Source organism: Vigna unguiculata, chromosome 7 (genome assembly GCF_037176805.1).
Source record: "Vigna unguiculata cultivar grain cowpea cultivar isolate G323 ecotype 2 chromosome 7, ASM3717680v1, whole genome shotgun sequence".
NCBI classification, from domain to species: Eukaryota; Viridiplantae; Streptophyta; class Magnoliopsida; order Fabales; family Fabaceae; genus Vigna; species Vigna unguiculata.
The window spans coordinates 38,910,626-38,934,699 of NC_140798.1; the positions used below are offsets into that span (position 1 = coordinate 38,910,626).

General features: G+C 31.4%; 2 protein-coding genes across 2 annotated transcripts; one reads left to right on the plus strand and one right to left on the minus strand.

Moving 5' to 3' along the window:
- Positions 1–1,343: 1,343 nt before the first annotated feature.
- On the minus strand, positions 1,344–6,020 carry LOC114191899 (receptor-like protein 4). The gene is made up of 9 exons (XM_028081346.2): positions 5,725–6,020; positions 4,597–5,652; positions 4,361–4,511; positions 4,200–4,271; positions 3,751–3,819; positions 3,588–3,656; positions 3,371–3,448; positions 2,742–2,947; positions 1,344–1,991 (listed from the first exon to the last, which is right to left on the minus strand). Exons 1-9 carry the CDS (start codon positions 5,819–5,821, stop codon positions 1,885–1,887), a joined length of 1,905 nt encoding a protein of 634 aa, XP_027937147.1. The 5' UTR covers positions 5,822–6,020; the 3' UTR covers positions 1,344–1,884.
- Positions 6,021–17,329: 11,309 nt separating this feature from the next.
- On the plus strand, positions 17,330–19,305 carry LOC114190069 (uncharacterized). The gene is made up of 5 exons (XM_028078834.2): positions 17,330–17,483; positions 17,601–17,752; positions 18,077–18,122; positions 18,716–18,870; positions 18,951–19,305. The coding sequence occupies exons 2-5, from the start codon at positions 17,620–17,622 to the stop codon at positions 18,992–18,994; spliced, it is 378 nt and encodes a 125-aa protein (XP_027934635.1). The 5' UTR covers positions 17,330–17,483; positions 17,601–17,619; the 3' UTR covers positions 18,995–19,305.
- Positions 19,306–24,074: the final 4,769 nt, after the last annotated feature.

Genomic DNA, 24,074 nt, shown 5'->3' on the forward strand with positions numbered 1-24,074 from the left:
TCAAAAGTTTTTAAATTTTTCAAGAATCTCATTGAAAATTTTAAAATTTATTAGAGATCTAATTGAATTTTTTTTTTTAATTATTAGGGACCTAATTGAAAATTTTTAAATTTCTTTTGGACCTACCTACAAAATCTTTTAAATTTATCAGTGACCTACATGTAAAGTTTTTAAAATTTATCAGGGATCTATCTACAAATATTTTAATTTTAACAAAGAGCTAATCTATAAATTTTGTAATATATATATATATATATATATATATATATATATATATATATATATATATTTAACTTATACAAATAGCGGTTCTAGCATACAATTTTTTTATTTTTTTATTTATTACTTATATATGTTTAGAAGTTTGTAGTTTTTATATTTTTAAAATTTTATATAACCATATTTTTTAATTTTATACTATTTGTTAATAATATAGCTAATGGCTTTTAAAAAATTTCTTATCTCTTATTACATTTTTATACAATTATATATTATTTATATATTCTTAATTTTTAGATGTTTATTAATAATTTAATTAATGAACAAAAATAATGTTTTTTTGATTTCTTACATAAAATAATTTTCATTTTGAATTGTTTAGAAAATTTTATTATTAAAACTTATTTATTTAAATAAATAAATATGTATATTTTTAATTTTAATTTAATTATCAAATTATTAAGAAAATATTATGATATAATTTTAATAATATATACAATTTATAGATATAAAATTAAAAACATTTATACATTCACTGGGATCACATACTTTTTTTTATGCGGACCACTTCATTCCCAAAATTTTCTTTGATGTGAATGGGAGTTTCCTTAAGCAAATGCACTCCACAGCTCAATTTTATTGTACAACTTCAAACACACACACATCACACTTCACTCAATTGCCACATCAACTCAAAAAATTAATTAAAATCTAAAAGTAAAATGTCTTCAAGTGACACGTTAATGGGTTAAAAAAGGGTAAGATTAAGTATCACTAACCTTGTCACAGATACGCATGAGTACGGTGAACACAATTGATTACGGCATTCAGAATTTGTCCAACAACCTTTAGACACAAATTATGGTTTATTTGGTTTATTTGGTTATTAGGAAGGACATTGTTTTAAAAATTCTCGTTTTTGTGCCTACCATCACATATTTGCATTGTTTTCACATTGCATTTATTCCTATGAAATATTAGTTTTCAAGTTATGTTTTTGTTTCAAATACTTTACCGTTTCTACTAAAAGTGTTTGTTAGATATCTACAGGACTGCCAACTGTTGGCATCAATTCTAAATTGTAGCTTTAGGTAACGCGAAGGGACCAAATCAAAATACAAATATTTATGTGCCTAAAAGGCATGGAATCTTCTGTGCGATCCTTTACTTGGTAAATCCGTGGAAAAATTTCAGACAATAATACAATGTACAACAAAACTCACAGATGCTTTGCTACATAAATGAGTATACAGGGTTGTGTATGAATCGAGCAGAGCATGAAAAACTGGAGGCCAAGTTCTTGCTCCAATTGTATACATTGATGGGTTATTTATTTGTCAGTTATGTGTGTTCATCAAAATCTACAGATGGCTAGAGATACAACAAGAGATATTCCTTTCTTTGATGATTCGGGAAACTATTTTCACCGTGTGTGGCAATAGGTATCTTGAGCAATCCTCGACATGGCAAAGTTGTAGAAGAAAAGCAGACCGACCAACCCCTGTAAACCATTTTCTTTTCTTTCTTTCTTTCTAATGTGACCTTGCCTGATGACTCAGGGGATGCTGCTAACCTGTTACATTTAATTACGTTCTCTAAGCAATAACTGTGTATGTTTAGCCGAAACCTGTGAAATGAATCTTCAATATGAGTTGAAAAAAAAAATTATAGTGGAGTAAAAGGTGAAGGTAGTCCCTTGGCATGTTGACTCTCTAGCTCAAGAAGCATCAACGATTTCTGCCTCTGATAGCGGTTTCTCTTGGCAGCTAATGCTGCAAAAGAAGTCACAGAACAGTCGATATCAGCACAGGATTTCAATATTTAGAGTCGATACATACAACTCTTTAAACTAAGTCTATATAAAACCGAATATCTCATCATTTGATGGAATTTAAGCAGCGAGAACCCAACACTTGCTAGATGTAATTAGATGATCCATTTCATCGAAGAAAAAAAAATATTACAGCATATGCTACGTCCAAGGCCCTTAAAAAACGGTTAGATTGGATTTAAATGACTTCTACTTCATTTATCTTTGATCAAACCCCACATTAAACCGGAAATGGAGGTTATTCATAGGAAAAAATAATGATTAATGAAGATCTGGTACATTAACTTAAATGATTTAAATTCCGATAAAGAATGTACATCATTTTGCCACATTTTGGAATAATGACACATGATGAAACTTGAATAATACACATGACAGCTGAAGTAAAATAATATTTATGAAGGATGCTTTTAATGATCATGACAGGAGCAGTTAGATTTGATTGAAAGTTCAACCAGTAAGAGTTTGCCAGAACAAGAAAAACTAATGTAAATACTGCACAAAAATGAAATTCTATGTGTATAAAGTATATTCATAAAGGAGTTCGAGAGTTACAGAAAAGAGCAACAACTACTCCGAGAAAGCAAATAAAGCAACGTTAGGTTAGCCCCAGAAAACCAGTACACATCACTAGGAATATTATAAATAAAGATGCATGACAAACACAGAATCTTATTGAAATCATACTTACAAATTAATTCATGAGGAAGGCCAAAATCATAATCGTTCTTTTTCCTCCTGATGTAGATATATGCCAGCAGCAGTACCACACACAAAACAAAAAGACATGACAAGCCTATTGCAAGTTTACCCCGACTGGATAATCTGCCATGCTCCCAAAACATAGGACATGACGGAAGAGATGGTACACCGCACAATCCCTTGTTGCCAGACAGACTGAATAAAAAACAAATCACATTGAATATTGAAAAGAGATTATTTCTCATTGGATTATACAATCGGTAACACATGTGTGATATGTGGTTCTTTTTTGCATCCATTGGAAGCTAAATAACTAGTAATTTAAGCTGAGTCTAGCATTCAAAGCTGATGACGATTGAATTGATTGACATGCTGATTCCTCATCTTGGATGGGCATAGTGTAACAGTTTTTTTCTTTTTTTTTTTTATCAGGATAGTGTAATAGTTTAATTTAGGAGGTCACACATATGGAGAGATAGGGAAAACAGTCAGACAAGAGTAAAAGATAAGCCAAATAAGGATTATTATATACACAAGCAAGTTTATTCAACATTTCAATCTGAACACAACATTATGAAGAAGCAGATAGAGCAGAGGTAGCAAATTAAAGTGACATACTCAATAGCTCCACCACGCACACCAACAGAATAAAGTTGCTCTGGAACTCGCCCTTCCAATAGGTTACCGTTCAGTAGCCTGACGTGATTAAACAGATTAGAAAATGATATATTTTTTATAAAGCAGAAGCATTGCAGCATCCCCATTTGTGACAGAAAAAGATATTGAACCTATAGAGACGATCACATTAATTGATGCAGATGTAGTTGATACTTACACGAGCTTCAGATTCGAAGATGCCAAACCGTCAGGTATGGATCCCGTTAACTGATTGTTGGATAAATCCCTACAGTAAAGTAGGAGGAGAATTTTTAAGGAGATGTAGCATTATTACTCGTCTGATAGAATTAGTAGCTAACTGGGATAATAACTGATCTTACACTTGTATCAGAGATTTTTGACCCAGTCCAGCTGGTATTTCGCCCGCTAAGGAATTAGAACTCAAATTCCTGTAAAATTAAGTTGCCCATAATATGAAATGAGCAACACTAAACTCGCAAAACACGAGTTGCATGAAACAGAATACGTATATGGCAAAGGTATACAAAATCGTTGCCAACATTGAAACTGAGAGCAACACTCAATCATAAATAATGAATGTGGATACCAGACAGAAGCCTTCACTAAAAAAAATTATGGAAAAAATGGCAATATGAAATACGACAAACAACAAACTTAGAGAAAGGCCAGGTATGGAAAATCGAAATACTTGCAGTATCCATAGTATTCATTTATTAGGTGGAATGCATAACAGATACCAGTAGTACCTACACCACCACATTACATATCAGAAAAAAAATGGGTTAAAAGTAGAGACGGTGATACTTACAAGCTTACCAAGTTGGATAAAAGACTAATCTGGTCGCTTATGTACCCTTTCAAGCCCTGAGTGGCAAGATCTCTGAAACCGAAACAGGTATTAGGATTCACTGCAACATGAATTGGCAGAGTAAATAAATTGAAAAAGGGTGGAAAGAAGAGTTACATTACATCTCACTTATGACGAGAGCAGTTTTATCGGTAGTCATGCGGCAGGTAACACCCTCCCAAGCATCCCAAGTAGTAGGGGCGCAGGGATCACCATTCCAACCCATTCTATCAGGAACACGAAGCGACTCTTTCAACGCCTTCATCGCACTCGCTGCAAACACATTACAATTTGTAACTTTCTTTATGCGGGTATGAAACAGTGAACGAAATAAAATTATACAAAATGTGTGTGAGACCTTGGAGAGGGAGGGTGGCGGGATCGATAGGGACCAATGCGTAATTCTCAACGCCACTAATGAGAGGGGCACCCACAGCCGGCACGAGCTTCAGTGTGAACACGTTGGAGCTCAAGTTCTTGAGGGTGTAATGCAAAGTCAACGCAGAGAAACCACCAACTTGTTTGTATATGTCAACCCTGGTCTTATTATCGCCGTTGATGAACACGTCGAAGACCCTCTCCCCTGCTTTTTTCACGCTGGAATCGATTTCCGCGAAGTGCAGCCACACGGTATAGTCCATCTTCGCGTCCACCTCCAATTCGTACTCCAGCGTCCCCTCCGTGGTCACCGCCGACTGGTACACCTTCATGGGGAAGTAATTAGGGTCCTCGTCGGCGCCGGAGATCGAGTTCGACGTGGAGAGGAAGCGGACGTCGTTGGAATCTTGGGGGCTTTTACGGAATGCAGAGTCCGGCTGCCAGGAGCGGGCGAAGCGGTCGGTGTCGTTGGAGAAGGCGGCTCCCCAATGCTGGGAGGCGCCGCAGGAAATGCGGCCGTAGTTGACGAGGATAATGTTGTCGGGTGCGTCGTAGGCGGCAGGGTGCACCTGGATGAGCTCGATGGAGGAGACGAGGGGGGCATCGGTGGCGAAGCCGTAGAAGCAGAGATCGAGGGAGGAGGAGGTGTTGGAGAGGGAGGCGAAGAGGTCGGAGTAGGCGCCCTTGGCGGCGGTGGACTCGGGCCAGGGGGAGCGCCAGCTGAAGAGGACGGTGGAGGAGAGGGCGACGTCGAAGGAGGGAGGGCGGGACTTGGCGTCGTAGTTGTCGTAGACGGTGAAGGTGCGGATAAGGTAGCGAGAGGAGGAGGGGAGGGAGGGGAAGGTGTAGCAGTTTTTCTTGCCGTAGGAGGAGGGAGGGAAGAAGCGGAGGGTTTTCTCGGAGGGGAGGGGGAAGTTGAGAGGCTGGGAGACGAGGGCGGAGGAGCCGGCGGAGAAGAAACGGTCGGAGAGCCATGTGGTATTGAAGGAGTCAGTGGAGTTGGCAGAAGTGCCACAGTTAATGTGGTAGGATAAACCTGCGGAATGAATGGAAGTGTGTTAGCGAAGAACGAAATGTGAGAGGAAAGAGGAAGAACGAAGTTTATTACCGTAGGGGTATGGAGGAGGAGGTGGAGGTGGTGGTGGTGCAGAGGTGGTGATGGTGATGATGAAGAAAAAGAAAGAGATGTAGAAAGGTAAAGACATGGCGTGTGTGAAAGTGAATGAAGGTGGAAGTGAGGGATAGAGTGGGGTTGTGATAAAGGCAGAGAGATGGCGAGATTAGCGGGAGAATATGGTTGAGTTGAAGGAGAAAGTAGGTGTGAACACTTTACTTCACGCAAATATGCAATGACCTTTGTTTCATTTCTCAAACTCATGCTTACTTCTTCACAACATTTTTTTCAAACAAAATTACGTGTTAATGTCATCTCCAACTTATCACACTCCTTTAAATAATCATTATAGAAATACAATATGACCATTTTTATAAGAATATATATATATATATATATATATATATATATATATATATAAATATTATGAAATTAGTTACACTTTTCACGGGTTCTGCTTTTTTGACGTTATTAAAACATTCAAGCCATCAATTTATAAACTGTTACACCAACATAAATTATATGACATCACTATTCATTCTGTCCGTCTTTTATTTTTATTTTTTTATCGGCACGTCTTTTATTAGTTTTATTTTTTTAATGATATATGTTCAAGTTAAAAATCATTAAATCACCGCAATATTATTTTATATTAGTGAAAATGTCAAATATAATTTACTTAGCTTTTCATGTCAGTTTACAAAATATGGAAAATGACACATAAAAAGAAAAAAATTAAAACGTGATTTGTTTGACAAAAGTTTTACTTAACAAAATACATTAATTGTTTGAATCGGTATAAATTTGATTCAAAATAAGTTCATATCAAAAAAATTTATATTTTTTATTATATTTATTCTAATTAACATTCCGAAAATTATTTTTTAATCACTTTTTTGTGACAAAATTTTAACAATGTCGACATGATAGCACTAAATTAAATGAATAATTTTTTATAAATAATCTATCATAGCTTAAAAAGAAAAGATAAATATTTGATTTTTTATTAAAAAAAATTGTCAAAATTTATTAAGAAAAACTTTGTCAAAGTATTAGAGTCATTAACATTTACAGATTCTATACTTATCGCATTACTTTTTATTATGTCATAGCAATAGATTAAGATCAATATCTTTTTTAATATATATTATCATATGTTTTCTTGAAATAACAAAATAGAATTAATATCTTTATTTAACTCCTATAAGTGAAATTGAAATTTTTATAATTTTAAATATTCCTTTTTTATAAAATTATATAATTTTTTTTATCATTAAACATTTCTAATCCATTATAGAAATTGATTACTTTCGTAAAAAAATTCCCCAAATACACCAATATGTACAAATAACTTTTACTCATAATAAACTTAAGATAAATAATATTTAAAAGCTTATATGTAATTTAATTAGTTACGATTTTATATTTTACACAATATACAATATACTTTTCTAGTAAGTAAGGACTTAGAAAATAATTAAGGGATATTAGTCTTAATTGATTTCTAGAGGAAAATAAGATAGGATGTTATATTTTAAATTTTTTATTTATTTTTTATTATCTCTTCAAGTTCATTCTGTTAATTAAACTTAACACTTTATAGGTTTAATTATGTTTTGAGTCCTTAATAAATATGGAAACTTTCAATTAAGTGTCTAATACATTTTTGTCGTCTACTTAGTCTTTGAAATTATATAACTTTTCAATGAAGTATCACTATCTACATATAAATGCTGTTTTACTTGCACAATGTCATCTTTCTTGAATGTCATCACATCATATTTTGTTCTAAGAGACATGATGATATCTTTCCCAATTATTTATTGTATTTAACTAAAATTATTTTCAAATTTAATTAAATTATAAAATTAAAAATAGGAAAATAAAAAAATATAAAATATAAAATATGTAATTATAAAATTATAAAATACAAAATTATAAAATAAAAAATAGAAGAATGCAAAAGTTAACAAATTATAAAATTATAAAATTATAAAAATATATAATTACAAAATTACAAAATATATAAATATATAATTATATAATTGCAAAACAATAAAATTATGAAATTGTGAAATTATGAAAATACAAAATTACCAACTTGTATTTTTTTAATTTTGATTTTTTGTAATTTTATAATTCATAAATTTATATTTATATATTTAATATTTAATATTTTTATAATTTATATTTTTTCTTTTGAAATTTATAATTTTATATATAGGTAAAAATATTTTTCATTAATACATTAGATATTTGAGATATTTGGAAAGATTTCGACTCGTCGTCACGACATTTAAGAAGGGTAATAGTGGAAGATAACTCTCATATTACAAAATTTACAGAATTATTTAACTACAGTGACTCAATTGAAAATTTTCAAATTTATCTGAAACTCAAAACATAATTAAGCCAAATTTTTAAAAGTTATTTATTGGAATTTTTTAACAATATTGACATGAGTTATTTTTTATTTATTTAAATTTTTGTTTTAGACCAAATTGTTAATTTTATTAGAGATTTATTTATATCGATGAAAACTTTTTTTAATTAACATTTTTTGTGTTCTATTATACTTTATCATAAATATTAAAGTTATTTTTTCTCAATAGTTTGATATAATTTTGTGAAAGTTCTAATAATTTTTTTACCAAAAAATAATTATTATTTTTAAGAACCTTTTAGTTTTCATGGATCGAAAAGTCAATAATACAATTTCAATCAACAATATTGTAAAGCTAACTCTGATTAATACTATTTAATAATTATAAACAAATATATTAAATATTGATATCTCAACCTAAAATCTTAAAATAATGAGTTTATGGGTCTTTATATTTATATAGTGCTTTATTTTCTCATCTCTAGTCAATATAAAACTTAGACTCACACTTGAATTCCTAACAAATATAATATAAATTTAATGGATTATTTAGTAATATCAACCGAAAATAAAGTCTAACAAATTTTAATCGATATTTGTCTTCGACCAATACTCATTAAAAATTTCATAACATCGATACTTTAATTGAGTAAACTACTATCTCGTTAGAAATTTAAATTTACAAAAATAATTGAATAAGAACTAATTTTTATCAACTAAACTGCAATTTTTCATGGTAAGAAAATAATTTTAATTGACCACTTTATTAACTACTTCTAAATAACTTAATTGTAAGTAACCAACAACTAACTATAGAACACCAGGTAGGACCTCTCAAGAAAGTTTTACAAAAATAAATAATTTTTAGTCCTATAACAGTCTATCACCTTTGAAATCTGCTATAACATTCTATAACTAGTTGGTATGACGTTTATTTTCCATCGTTAATACTCTAATTATTATTTAAAAATATATTAACAAAATCTGTCTGATGTAATTTTATATTCCAAAGTTGCTTAACACTTAACCAATGTAAGTTAAAATTAATTTTCTAATACATAATTTTCTTGTGTCTTTTCTTTTTAAGTTTGTAAGTTGTTGAGATAATTTTTCATGTATGATTATGATTATATATATATATATATATATATATATATATATATATATATATATATATATAATTTATTCTTAGATAAGTTTAAGAAACTCCTTTATCTAAGAAGAAGCTTCGGAACAATGATTAGTGTGGCCATTTTTAAAACTATAAGTATAAAGCTTTGTACTTTATCAAATCAGTGAATATATCTATTAACGTGCCAAAAACTTTTATTTTATTTGACATAAAAAGGTTAAAAGTAGGGATGCTTCACTGGTTAAAATGGATAACTCGGTCATATTTTATCTGATTTATCACGAATTGATTATTTAGTGAGTTAATTTAACTCGATTTATTTATTAACGAGTTAAAATAATTTGAATCTGGTCCGACCCATTACAATTTAATAAGTTAAATGAGTTTATTCACTTAATTAAAAAAAATATAATTTTTGTTCTTTAGTTTCAAAAATCTAAATAAATTGCAATATATTTCAAATACAGTCCAAATGGATGTTAAATTCCAAATATAAACCAAAATCAAAAAAATATGAATTACTAATATATTGACTAAAAAAACAACTTAACCCGACCCAAATGCAAAACCTAACATAATAAAAGATACTTATGTGATCCTTTATTTGCGAGTTGATAAGCCAACCCAAGTGAGTCGGGTAAAAAATTAGTCCATATTAAAATTTGTAAACAATTCTCAACTCAATCCAATCTGAACTCGTGGTGAGTCAGGTCAGCTCGCAGATTCCAACCCATTTCAACGATTCTCATGAAAAAAAATTCTAATTTTCTCAATCAATATTAACTTTTTATTCTAATAATCTAAGCAATAAAATCTTACGTCAAAGATAATAGAGGTACTGATGTAAATATTTAGCGCTAATTGATCCATAATAGCATGAGCATTTGCAGAATTGCATTTGGTTTTCTTGAATTCGTAATTGGGTTTGTTTATTTAACCTTAACAAAACTCTTTCTGCGCAAATGGGTGAAATTTATTTATTTTTGTTGAGTAAATAAGAGAGTAAACATGAAGTGATAATTTGATGTTAAAAGGTAGTAATAGGAACATTAAATTTGATAAGTGTAAATATATTAAATAATTTTATGATGCATAGTATATATAAAATAAGTTTAAAATATGTTAGTAGTAAATGTGAGTGGGTGAGTAGTGGGGTTTGATATGCGAAACGTTAATTTGTGTGGGAAAACGTGGTACCCACTAAGTATAGAGTCAACCCACCACTACCTGCACGGCACGCCTAATCTAGTCAAGGGGCAGGTGTGGCATTTATTCTATATACATTCCTCATTTTTCATAATTTTTATAATTCTTAACGTGCACAAATTCACTTAATTTCTGTTGCTACATTTAAATTTAACCAATTCAATGTTTTTTTTTTCAAATTTAAACGAACATGTTCATCAAAATTTATGATTTCAGTTTTTGAGTTAAAGGTAGTGTCAAATATTTTACTCATTTGTGGTTTGGTTTATCATCACTCGGACTGAAGAAAAATAAAAGGTGAGCTTAGTAAAACGGGGTGCAACTAGTAAATGTGAAGTTTTATTTCTAATTCAACCAAAAATAGATCTTCTTCCTTCGTTCTTTACTTCGTTGTCCCCCTCCTTTCTGTTTGTCTCCTTATAAACTCAATTTCCTTTCTCCTTTCTTAATTATTAGCTAATTTCAGAAGAGTGTAGAGAACAATTTGGGAGCGTTATCTTCTTCTTTCCTTTATTTCTTCTTCTTCTTTCTTTAGAAGGCACATGCATGTATGGAATTTTATAAGAACAAATGTTTTGACGACACTGAGTTTATTTTATGATAGTTAATGATTAGGGTTTTAGCTTTGAAGCCATCAAGAGATTTATTTGGCGTGCAAGTAAAGTCATAGGCAAAGAAACTAGCCTTGTTTTAATTTTCAATCTATGTTTTATTATATATATTGAATGGAAACGTTTGTATGTGGATAAGGATATGATAGATAAGTAAATAATTTAGTTGTCTACTTTTTTTGGAGTTTAATGTTGTTACGTATACATTTTTTTTTATTTGTGAAAGAGGTTAATCCTTCTTTTTGTGTGTTATTGAACTAAGAACGAGATTATTTGATTTATTAAATGGTTGGTATATAATTGAAGTCCATCTAATGGTAACATAGACATTTTGAAAGCTATACTTTTAATTAATTTGGTGTTTCCACGGCGGTTTCTAAGTTAACGAAATTTAAACTTGGCTTTGAGAACTATTGTATTATATTTATCTTATTATATGAAATAAATAATTCGTGTGAAGGTTGTATAAAAGTCAACTTATATAAGGTTTCAAAATGGATTGTCTTGTTATTGGTTTGAGTTAGATTGAGTTGAAATAAATTTAGTTTTTTTTTTTTAAAAGTAAAATATTGTTGAATAATATTTGAATAATTTGAATGTATAATTTTTGTTTGTCAAGTTATATGAGTTAAGTTTTTACTGCAATAGATATTAAAAAATTGAAATAACAAAATATTTTAAATGGGTCAACATATTAATCCACGGATTCGTAGTAGATTAACTTAAATTACAAAATTTTTGACTCACCAAAAAGATAAATCAAATTAAGCTAGAATATTTTCAGTTTAAATTTGAATATATGTGGACCAAATTAATTCATTTTGACACCTTGAATCTATTTAAGAAATAACATGATATTAGTAGGGATGACAAATAAACTCGTCATCGTGGGTATTACCTGAACTCGTCCCTGTTTTGATGAGGGGTTCCGCATTGACTGGGTATGACTATGAGAAATCTCCGACTTTTTCAATTAAATATGGAGATGGGTATGAGAATGTACATATTTGTCCCGTTTGTGTTTAAATTATTAAAATATTCATAATCAATTAAGTGACCTTTTATATATATATATATATATATATATATATATATATATATATATATATATATATATATATTACTACACACTTTCTATTTTTTATTTATTCTAGTTGTTTGGTTTATTATGAAATTTATTTGCATCTCCAATTTATTTTTCATCTTATCATGATCTTTGTAAGGCCCCCTTTTTATTTTCTGCCCTAAAAGTTAGTGGGCTGCCCTTGTAAGTGAGCCTAAGGCCGGCCCAACAGATAAAGTCTCAGGGTCTGCCCTAAACACTTCACTTCTTGGCATTTCAGAAAATCGTTATCCTTGCATTAGAGCTGCAGCCGTCTTCTACCTATGTTAGGGTTCCAACGTTCAGAATCACGTTCGACTTTGTCTTTGTTCTGCTCACTTGCGAGTCGGGTTCTAGAGCGGTTGTGCTCTTCTGTGCTGAAAGACCTGTACGAACCCATTTCCAGGTAGGGAAGCTCTAGCTCACTTGCATATTTCGTTTTCGTTAAGTATGAACTGTCGTGTTGAAGTTATGGGCTGGTATGATGTGGTTATGAGCTGTGAATGTGTTAATGTATGTGGGATGGGCTGGCTGGGATCGCTGTTGCAGGAAAACAGTGGCGAGACCTGCTAATCTCGCCCAAGCGAGCCAGTCTCGCCTAGGCGAGACAAACAAGGACTCGCCCAAACCCCTTTTTGCGCGAAAAGTCGCCCAGGCGACCTGCTCAACTTTTGAGCGAGTGAACATCTTGCCCAGGCGAGAAGGGACTCGCCTAAGCGAGATCCCGTGTTGGCTCCTTGTTCCTCCTTCGAGCCCTCGCCTAGGCGAAGGGGTACCGCCTGAGCGAGAACGTCTCGCCTAAGCGAGACTCTTCGGCCTGAGCGAGGGGTTGGGCGAGACAAGGCGCTGTTTGGTGGTTTGATTGCTCTTGGATGATTGGAAATTGTTTGGGTATGATTGTTGTGATAAGATACATGTCCGTGTGTATGCATATGTGCACAATGGATTGCTAAGTATGTATGATATGATTCATGAATGGTGAATGACGGATATTGTGGAACCTTGACATGTGAAATGAATGAGTGGACTGGAATTAAAGTAACATGGTATTGATATGAGAAGAGGTCCTAGACTCATGGGATGGTGATGATCAGTAGCATGGATTCAAAATGTGATGAGTATGAGGAATTGGCCTCAGGGGTTGGTGTGAAATTTCAAACGTGATTTAACGTTCTAATATTGTGAATTTATGATTGTTGGTCCGTGTCAGCGTGTAAATTCCTTGGGGTCTCTAGGTGAGACCTCCAAGGTCGCGCTTCAGTGGTCGGGACGTAATTCCATGACCCCTGTTAGTGGGTGTCCATGGTGGTGCCCCATCTGTATGACTAGGTAAGGATCCAAGTTAAGGTTGCATCCTGACGCTCTAAGGAGCCAGTTAGTCTCACTTAGAGCAGACTGACTCCTGTGGTGAGAGTAGCAGGAGGCCTGAAATTCATTAAGGGCTAACCTTGTGGTGAGGGAGATTTGATTCATCGTAACACTTGTAACACATAGCTCGGGGTGAGCAGCTCAGGGTCGAGCAGAGGTATCCACAAGTGCAAGCATCCGCTGAATCCGACTAAGTTATACATATTCGGATGAGTCGAGTCGAGTCGTAGTGTATTGAATGAAGAGTCATGATATGCTTGGTTGCTGTATGAGTATGGGATGATGAAAATATAATTGACTGTATGATGAATATGTTATTGGCTCTAGCTTACCCTTCTGTTGTTTGTTGTATGTTCTGTGGTGTGGCTTTTCTTTTGCGATGATCATCAATTTGATTGATGGGAGCAGATGGACGAGATTTTCATGACCAGCAAGGAAATGGAGATTTCGCTGCCTAGTCCACGTGGATTGGACTATAGCTTCCTTTGGACTTTTCTTTAAGGCTATGGCCCCCGGTATTTCGTTGTATTGGATTGTAAACTTTTAGTTAAACCGTTATCCTGCTTTTGTTGGCATCGTGGTGTGCCTAGTTTTGGGGTAGGGGAAGTGTTGAGAACCCCAGGACTGCGTTGTTATACTATCTTATGTGTGACGTTTCCTTTAATTTCGTTTAATAATTAAATGAGACGTTACAATCTTTATGCAATCATGTTCAAATGATGTATGTAAATTAAATATTTTTTATGTCTCACATTTGAATATTTCCATTCTTTTTTAATTTTTTAATTTATTATATATTTTTCTTTTACAAGAGAATGTTTAACCCTCCCAATTTAAGTGTTCAATACCATAAACCTTTCATTTACCATGTAATATAAAAAAAATTATCTTGGTTACTCTATTATTATTAATTTTTGTTTCATTTGAAGAACTCTTTTGTTTCGTTAAAATAATTTTCATTATTTCTCAATCATTGACTATCTTGATATTTGAAAAGTTTTCTTAGATCTCTAATGTATTTTTTCATTTTATCATATCCGTAATTATACATTTTTTTCCTTTGTGCAATTTCATTCAATAGTCTCTCAAATTGTTTCTATCATACACATTTGATAAATTTTTAATATTTCTACTTGTTGTTTATTTTTATCATGTTGAATACTATTTTGATATATTTTATATAATTATTTTTTATTTTCTAACTCATTATCATATTGTAATTTTGTCACTTTAATTGTATAAATATTTTTTTTACTATAACATAAAAATTTAATGTAATTGCCATGATTTTTCTTTATCACCATCTCCAACATATATTGAAGTTCAAAAGATTCAAGATCTATGTTAAATTGTTTTTATTATTAGTTTAATTTGTTGCTTTGTGTAATCTTGATTTGGTGATATATTATAACTTTTATTAGTATATAAAAAAGAGATTCATTATAATTTAAAAAATTGAAGTAAACGGACATTTAAAATATATTTTAATTTGAATATTTGTTTTCCTTATATATATATTTTTTAAAATATTTTTAAATTGTATAAACCAAGTTGCATTAATATTTGCAAATTTAATAAATGTTTTAATTCTCATGAAATTTTATTTAGTACTCTAACTTGACATTATACAATTGTATTTTTTTTATAAATATTTGATATCGAGGAAACAACCATTCTCTTAATATTGAATATTTGATAATATTATGTTTCCTTTGTCGTAACTTTTTATTATTTTATAAAAACTAATTAATTAATTAATATTAAAACAATAAGAAAACGAATACGAGTATGAGTACGTGTACTAATATATACCCGTTACCCGATGGAAATAATGATGAGTAAAAAATTTAAAATTCATTGAATTTGGATATGGGGATGAGGATGAATTTTTTGTATGAAGATAAGTATGAAAAAGTGAAACCCGCTGCGTCCTGTTGCCATCTTTGGATATCAATATCTTGCATGTAAACAACATAAAAAATAACATAATTAATATCAACAATATTAATATTGCTTTTGAAATTGATTACAATATCACAATGGAGATTTGTTTCTTATTAATCACGCAGTATACCTAATAAGTACTCACTTCTTTTATAAACTAAGCATAAATTTGATCCAAAGACACAAACAATGTCTCATAACCATTTGAAATTACACAATGTTTCAAATATGCCAAAGTATTTTTATACCATCAACTCTTTTTTTTGTTACCAATTATTGATAGATAAGAAACTTATAATATACATAAAAATATTATCTTAAACAACTATAAAGACCACCACTTGGTCATTACTATATATTTCAATGAATTTTCATCAAAATAATTATATAAGTAAAACTCTAGACACGTTGTTATAAAATAATAGTAAAGACATGTTTACCATAATGTGTAAGATAAAAAAAAAAAGTTTAAAGTGTACCAACACATTCATTGTTTTAACAAATACCACTAAGGAATCACATCATACTCTCTCCACAATTTGAAAACTTTCAAAAGATGATATTGACCTACTATTCACAATATATTCAAGTTAGGTTAGATTACCTACTAGGTAACCACCGCTAATACAATTATATATATATTATATCCAATCATTAAAAAAAGTATCAATTAAATAGTTACACAATTATAATAAAACTATGTAATAATCACAACATTTGAAGGATAGTTTAAACTACTATAATTAAGTTTCATCAGAAAAAGAATATTATTTAAGCGAAATTATTTTATTTAAATGTTCTTTAATAAAATAAAGATAGTTCACAATCATTTATTTGTTTAAATAATAAAATAATACTCGAATGAGTAGAGTCGTCAAATTGGGTCAGAACTTGTAAGTCAATTCGGCCGATCACAGGTTCGGGTTGGATTGAAAATTTTTTATAAATCTCAGTATGAGTCAATTTTTGACCCAGTCCACCAAAATTCTGACTTACCTAAGTTGAACCCGTGGTGAGCAGGGTTGACTCACTACCCACCCGCAGATAAATGGCCACAAATTTTGTTTGTATTTGGGTTGACTTGGATTGTTGTTTTTAGCCAACATATTGGGTTGACAAATGCAAACCTAATATTTTTGTGATTTTGGTTTGTATTTGGAGTTGAACATTATTTTGGATTATATTGAAGTTTATTTAGATTTTAATTATAACTATAATTTAGTGTTTTTGGGGACTGAAGAAAAAATTGTGTTTTTTTTTTTAATTAAGTGAGCCAACTTGTTTAACCCACAAACCCATATTGAATTGGTCCGGGTTCAATTTTTTTTGACTCATTAATAAGTGAGTCAGTCAAGTTGGGTTGACTCACTAAGCAACCAATCTGTGATGGACCAGATCGGGCCGGATGGCCCATTTTGATAGTTCTATGAATATGAAAGTCCAAAGTTCATAAACTTATTAAAAGGCTCAATTTCACTTGAAAGATAATATATGGCTTGAGTGACACAAATATAAGTACTCATTCAACATGCATTCTATAAGTCATCGCTCTAAATTTCAACAAGTCTAAAAATTTAATCAATATATAAATAAACTCAATGGTTTATAGTGAAACAAGAACAATTTTACCCAAAAACATATAACGATAATATTAACTAAATGTAGGCTTTTTTGACATCCCTACTTTGACGGTACGTAGTTCAAATGGTTTGGTAAAAAAAGTCGGAGAGGTGTAACAAGAAAAAGGGGTGAAAAAAAAAGCCCAATGCATGTGTCGTGGAGCCCAAAAAGGCATGGAGGGGGTGTGAAATGGAAGTGGCACTAGCACTGGACTTTTCTTATCCGTTGGATGGGTTTATTGGATGACAAAACCCACTCTATCTCACTTTTTTGTTTGGACGCGTTGAACCCCATCCATTTCCCTTATCCTTATCTCAGTGTTCGCTACAAATTACCACCCAAAATTCGTTCAGTTTTATTGACAGGAGAAAGTTTTAGTCTTTCTTGGTAACTTTGTATTGCTTGTTTCTTGCTCAATGTTTGAATTGCTTCACGATGATTCTTGTTTCACTGTTGGATACACATATTTGGTTTGGTTGCTTCTCATCACGAACACTGTTGCAGGAATCAACCAAGCTCAAAGATGGTGGTGAAGATTCGATTGGCAAGGCTCGGCTGCAGGAACCACCCATTCTATCGCGTGGTTGTTACTGACAGCAAAACACCAAGAGATGGCAAGCAACTTGAAGTTGTAGGCTTCTACAATCCTATCTCAGGTTATTCTCTTATTCTTAACTTATTGTAAAATGGTTCTGTCCAGTGAGGTTGAAAATTTCCTTTTTCAAAAGAAACATTTACAGGGTTATACCATTCAAAATTCCAATTTGCTCTTCAGTACAAGGTAAACATTTTCTTTCCTAAAAGAAACTAAAATTACAATTAAGCCAGTGTCGTACATTTGTATAATACGAAAACCTGCTGCGAATGTAGTGTGTATTCGTTACCGTTATGTCTAATGTTTTTCCATTAGGAATTACAAAGATCATGGAGGATAGTTGTAGTTGGTGCTAATTTTTCTTCAATGTATTACTTTTCTGCAGGCAAGGATGATGAAGAAAAAATGCGTCTCAAACTGGAAAGAGTGAAGTAAGTAACTTTCTCTAATCCTAGGTTATCTAGTTGTGAGTGTATCAATGCGGGAAAATAGTTTTACTGCCCGGAAGATGCTTTGATTATTTGCTTTGCAAAACCTCACCAGGAACATGTAGAGTGCAGGCTTCTAGGGTAATATGAAACATTGTAAAATACTAAAATTCAAGGCTCATAGTTTTTGTTGCCCCGACCAGAATTGTAGCTCCGAATTTTTCAATTTTTTGTTTTCTAGTCTCCTGACATTTCCTTAATACAATAAAATTGTGTTTACACTATATATATATAATTTTTTTTTTCTTTATACATGTATACTTCTGCTAAATTACTTGGTAGATGTTTTCATGGTGGTAATGGGCTTGTGTAATTGTGTAGACGGCCATTGGCAGTATAATGAGATATATTGAAGTTGCGTTTCTTTATTTCTATAATTCAAAGATTAGGATTAAATTACCTATGTCAATTGTCTTTGAGAAAGATAAGCTATTGTTTCTGATTGCACGAATGAAAACCCAAATTTATATTTAAGAATTTAACAGGACAGCCATCTCCATTTGTTTGATAGCATAAATTCTCCCTATGTTTTATAGGTATTGGCTTTCTGTTGGAGCTAAGCCTACAGAGCCTGTCGAGTATCTACTGTATCGAGCAGGTTTAGGACGTGAGGGTGGACCATTTGAGAAGTTCTCTTTTGCTGCTCTTAACCAAGAGCAACCAACCAATGTTGATGACAGTAAAGACAATGGTGAACTGGACTCTCCTCCATAAACCTCTTTCGGTGATATTTTTCGATTTCTTTCTCATTTCTTTTACCATTTATTCTAGGTACATCTCCAGAAGCTATATTTTCTATTGGCCTACAAGTTTGAAGAGAACACCTCCACAGGTTTGGAGGAGTTAGGTGGTGCTGTGAACATGTCACCCAAAGCAAGGGCAAGACTTTGATCAATTGTTTGTACTGTTCAATACCACCTAGAACAATTTATAGGTTATCTTGCTGTTGAGAGACTGATTTCATTTGTTTTCTGGAACTTTTGTATTGGAAAGACGTTAGTACGGTAGCAAAAGCAGTTCATTTATTTTGGCTCTTGTATGCATGTATGACATTATTTTCAACACTTGTGCTTTTGCAATTCTTCTTGATTCTGGGGATTAATTTTGAAATATTTTCTATTTCTTATGTGTCTGTGTGTATGCTATAAAAGAAATAACAAACTATGCTTGAAAACATTTGAAAATTCTGTAATATTTTTATAAATGAACAGAACCTTGTCTCCAAAGTTTGAGTTTCATACACTGTCCTGCACGCACACACGAGACTTAGCTTCTGTCCTACAAGATTTGGCAAGGAGAAACGCTTCAAGGTTCATATTGAGCAATTTTTTGTTTACTTTATTTTGTATTTGTTTGATTCTGCATGGAGTCCGCGGAATTAAGAGAATGAGTTTGAGATCTCCGCACTGTCAATTTGGGTTTTCTGCTCTTATTTCCGGAATTAGTAATTTAGTGGCATATATTGTGCTGTATGTGGATTCTTAGACTGTTCAGGCAATCAAATCAACGCTTTTGATGAGTACTTATTCAACTGATGATGATTTTCCATTAGAGAGTTCTTGTTCAGTTTGCAAGATGTTTATGATTAGGAGCGTTTATCCTGTTCTGAATCCATGCACTTGTCATGCTTCATCTAAAAATCTGTAATTACTGGATCTTTAGAATCGTGGTTTACACATAAACCAAGTCCAAGGTAACTAAGCTCATGAACCACTTTTCGTTCCTATTTTTGTATAATCGTGTGATATGCCTTAGTAACATAATAACTAAAAGGTATCTTTACTGAAATGCTTTATAAAGATTCAAATTTTGGGTGAACAACTCAGGATTATACAATTTGTTCTTTCTATTTAGAGTCTTGGATTTGTTTGTGTAGTGTCCATGTTTCCTAGAGAGCAGTTTCTTCCTTTACCTCCAAATGTTTATTCTTTCACCCATATAAAAAAAAAAAACTTTTCACTTTTGTCTTTATCGAATGCACAATGTAAAAAATTAAAATGATTTCTGGATCACAAAAAAATATTTTTTCTTGAAAAATTGATTTTCAGATTGCTCATTCTGTAATTTTTTTCTTTAAGTTTTTGAATTTCCAATTTGAAAAATAAAAATCATTTCAACTTTTGGATTATATAATTTACAAGAAAAAAAACTTCCAATCATACAATTCGGAAGTAGTGAAATGGAAACTTTTTTCATTTGAAAATCCAAGAAAAAATATATTTTTTTATCGACAAAAAATAAAAATATATAAATGTACTCGAGATAAAAAAGTGTCTCGATCCATATTCTCCAATAATAAATATATGAAGATGCTTGAAGAAGCTGGCACTGTAGAGTCATAAAAAAAGCTGTTGATTAAAAGCAATCTTGCATATTAAAAGAGGAATAAAATCGATAAAAATAAAACATGAAAATGAAAATAAATATAAGATGTTATGAAATAAAGCGATAACAGAGAGAATAGAGAAGAAACAATAGATAATAGAGAATGAGAAAATAGGGAGCAACTCATCTGTATCTTATTATTGATAGGAAGAGTCCTATTTATAGATACAATATGTAATCCATAAAGGAAACAAATCAACTTAGTTAATACAAATATCTACCATAAAGAGTAATGAATCATATGAGGAGTAAATGTATCAAATCAATGGACAATCATTAATTCATAACACTCCCCCTTGAGTGTCCATTGATAAAGAATGTGCCTCGTTAAAACCTTACTAGGAAAAACCCTTTGGGATAAAAAAAACCTAGTGAAGGAAAAAGAGTACAACATTCTGTATTCTTTAATACAATATTGTTCATCACATATTCTATTTCTCCCCCTCATGTAAACTTACATCATTAAGGTGACAGAGTCCGAATTTGTGAGTCATTTGCTCAAAAGTTTTTCTTGGAAAAAACTTTACAAATAGACTTGTCATATTTTCAGATGAACGAATTTTTTGGATATCTATATCATCCTTTCAATTGAACAATATACTATTGTCTTCATATATGGTTGTTGATTCCATCTTTCTCGGGGATAGTCACAAGTTTCTTGCACATGTTAAATTATAAACCTTAACCAAACATATTCACAACTTTCCTCGTAATTTTGTATGATTAGACGATGTTGCTACTATGGTTTGTTTCATATACCTTAATGAAACCATTGTGCTACCACATTTGAACAAACATCTTGTTTGTGATCAACCATTGTGACATTGTAAGAATATGTAAAATAACATGCATATCCATAACCCATTGGTCTGAATTTGAATCATTTGGATGGAATATATTCGTAGTACCCTTAAAGTAACGAAGTATATGTTTTACTCCAAACCATTTTCTTCTTGTAGTTGAAGAACTATATCTTGCTTAACAAATTTATAGCAAATGCAATATTAGATCGAGTATAATTCGCAAGATACATTAGTGTTTCTATGACACTAAGATATGGTGCTTCTAGACCAAAAAGATTTTCATCATTTTCTTGAGGTCTAAGAAGAGTCTTTATCAACATCTAACGACCTCACAACTATTGGAGTGCATAATGGACATGACTTGTCCATTTAGAACATTTTAAGCACCTTAATCATATAAGCCTCTTGATGTATAAAAATACTTTTATTTAAATACTCAATTTCTAATTTCAAACAAGACTTTGCCCTTCAAAGATCATTCATCTCAAATTCTTTCAATTTCCTTGTGAGCTCATTAGTAGTTTCAACGATGTTTATGTCATCTACATAAACAATAATTATGAAAAATTGATTTTCTAATATTTTCATATAAATACAAGGACAAAAAGGATCATTTCCATATCCTTATTTGAATAAGAACTCAATAAGATGGTTATACCACACACGTCTTGATTTCTTTAATCAATAAAAGAGCATGTTCAATTTTATTGAATAACCCTCTTTAGAATTTGTCTCGTTGGGCAAATAAAATCCTTCAGGGATTTTCATATAAATATGATTCTCAAAAGAACCGTATGAATAGGTTGTAACATCATTCATTAGATGTAAATGCAAACCTTGTTGTGCAACTAGAATAATCGAATATTGCAATGTTGTTGCATCCAATACTAGTGAACATGTTTTTTTTTTTTCACTAATCAATACAAGGTTTTGTGAACAACCTTGAGCAACCAATTATGCTTTGTATCTAACAATTTCATCATTTTTAATTTGATTTTTGCGCAAAAATCCATATGTACCCAATGGGTTTCACAACTTCAGGAGTGCGAACTATACGTCCAAAAACATTTCGTTTAGCAAACAAATATAATTATGCTTCTTTGCATATTTTCATTTTGGCCAATCTTTTCTTTGCCGACAATCTTCAATGATCATTACTTATTGATCCTCATTGTCATTCATAGCATTCATCGCTATGTTATAAGTAAAAGTTTCGTCAATGTTAACTTCATTTTGGTTTCATATTATATGTTTCATGACATAATTTATTGAGATCTCATCATTTTCAACCATTTCAGGTACCTGAGGTTCTTCTGGAACCGAACCATTAATTATGTCAAATGAATCTTTTGGGATTTCAACCTTTTCGATTAGGTTATTTTGCATATTAGCCCCCTTTCTCATTCAAGAGTTTTTATCTTTGGGACCAATAGGTCTACCACGCTTCAAACGTGTTCACATGAGTTTTTCAACCCCTTTTTTTTTCGCATCATAATAACTGATCATGTCAAACAAGGCAATCATTTTGATTTGTAAACTTCTGGTTTACCATGACATGCATTTAAATTGTACTAATAAACTTGTAGTACAAACTATAAGAGAATGTTGATAATTTCTCCAATACACTTTCTTTTTCAACTCAATCATAGAGATATAAAGATATTTCATATCTTTTTCATTGTTTGTCTCAATATAATATCCATTTAGACAAATATCATTGAAACTTAATAAGTTTCTATTCAACTTCTTGGTAGAAGTATAATAGCTCTTCTAGAGTCTTCAAATATATTTGTAGTACTATAAATAATACTAACATTGATGTCTCACATTATCAAACAAGAGAAAAATTTATTACTCTTGAGAATTATATAAGTTGTTGCAGAATTAATAAGACACATCTTTTAGTACTAGTGCAAAACATTCATTTTTCATATAAACGTAAATATCAATATGAGATTTTTTTCAACACTCTCATAATCAATTAGGTGATCAATGCTTTTATTTGCTTTAGCAAAGAAAATAACAATATCAAGATGAGTAGCATCCATATGGCCATAATCAGAATCACCATCTTCATAAGCAAATTGTGTTTTATGTTCTTCTCATTATTTGTAAGATGCTCTGATGTACAATAAGTACAACTCAAATGGCTTTTACCATCGTAATGATAATATATACCTTCATCTTTTTGTCAATATTTTCACATTTTCCTTTTCCTTTTTTTTCACATTATCGTGCCACTTCTGGTGACAAAATGTGTCTTCGAAATTTTCTTTATAACCATGTCCAAAATCAAGATCATGATCGATCATGAAAATATAAATCAAATGTTACTGCATTCACTTCTGGGAATGGAGCAGAACCAATTTGGACAGGTTTCATGATTTTTTATCAAAAGCTCATTGCTTTGTTCAGCCATACAAAGGCATGAAATAAATTCATAATATTGATTGCTGCATTCACTTCTGGGAATGGAGCAGATTAGGCGGATCTCATGATTTTTCATCAAAAGCTTTATTGCTTTGTCCAGCCAGCCATACATAGGCATGAAATAAATTCACAATATTTGTGAAATCTCTTCTCACAATATTTTTGTTATGAGCAAATTAGTTGCTTAGATGCTTTATTTCTTTATTTAATGGTATCCCAATATCCATTGCATCTAAATATATTTCAACATTTAAAATCCAATATAAGGAATTCTTCC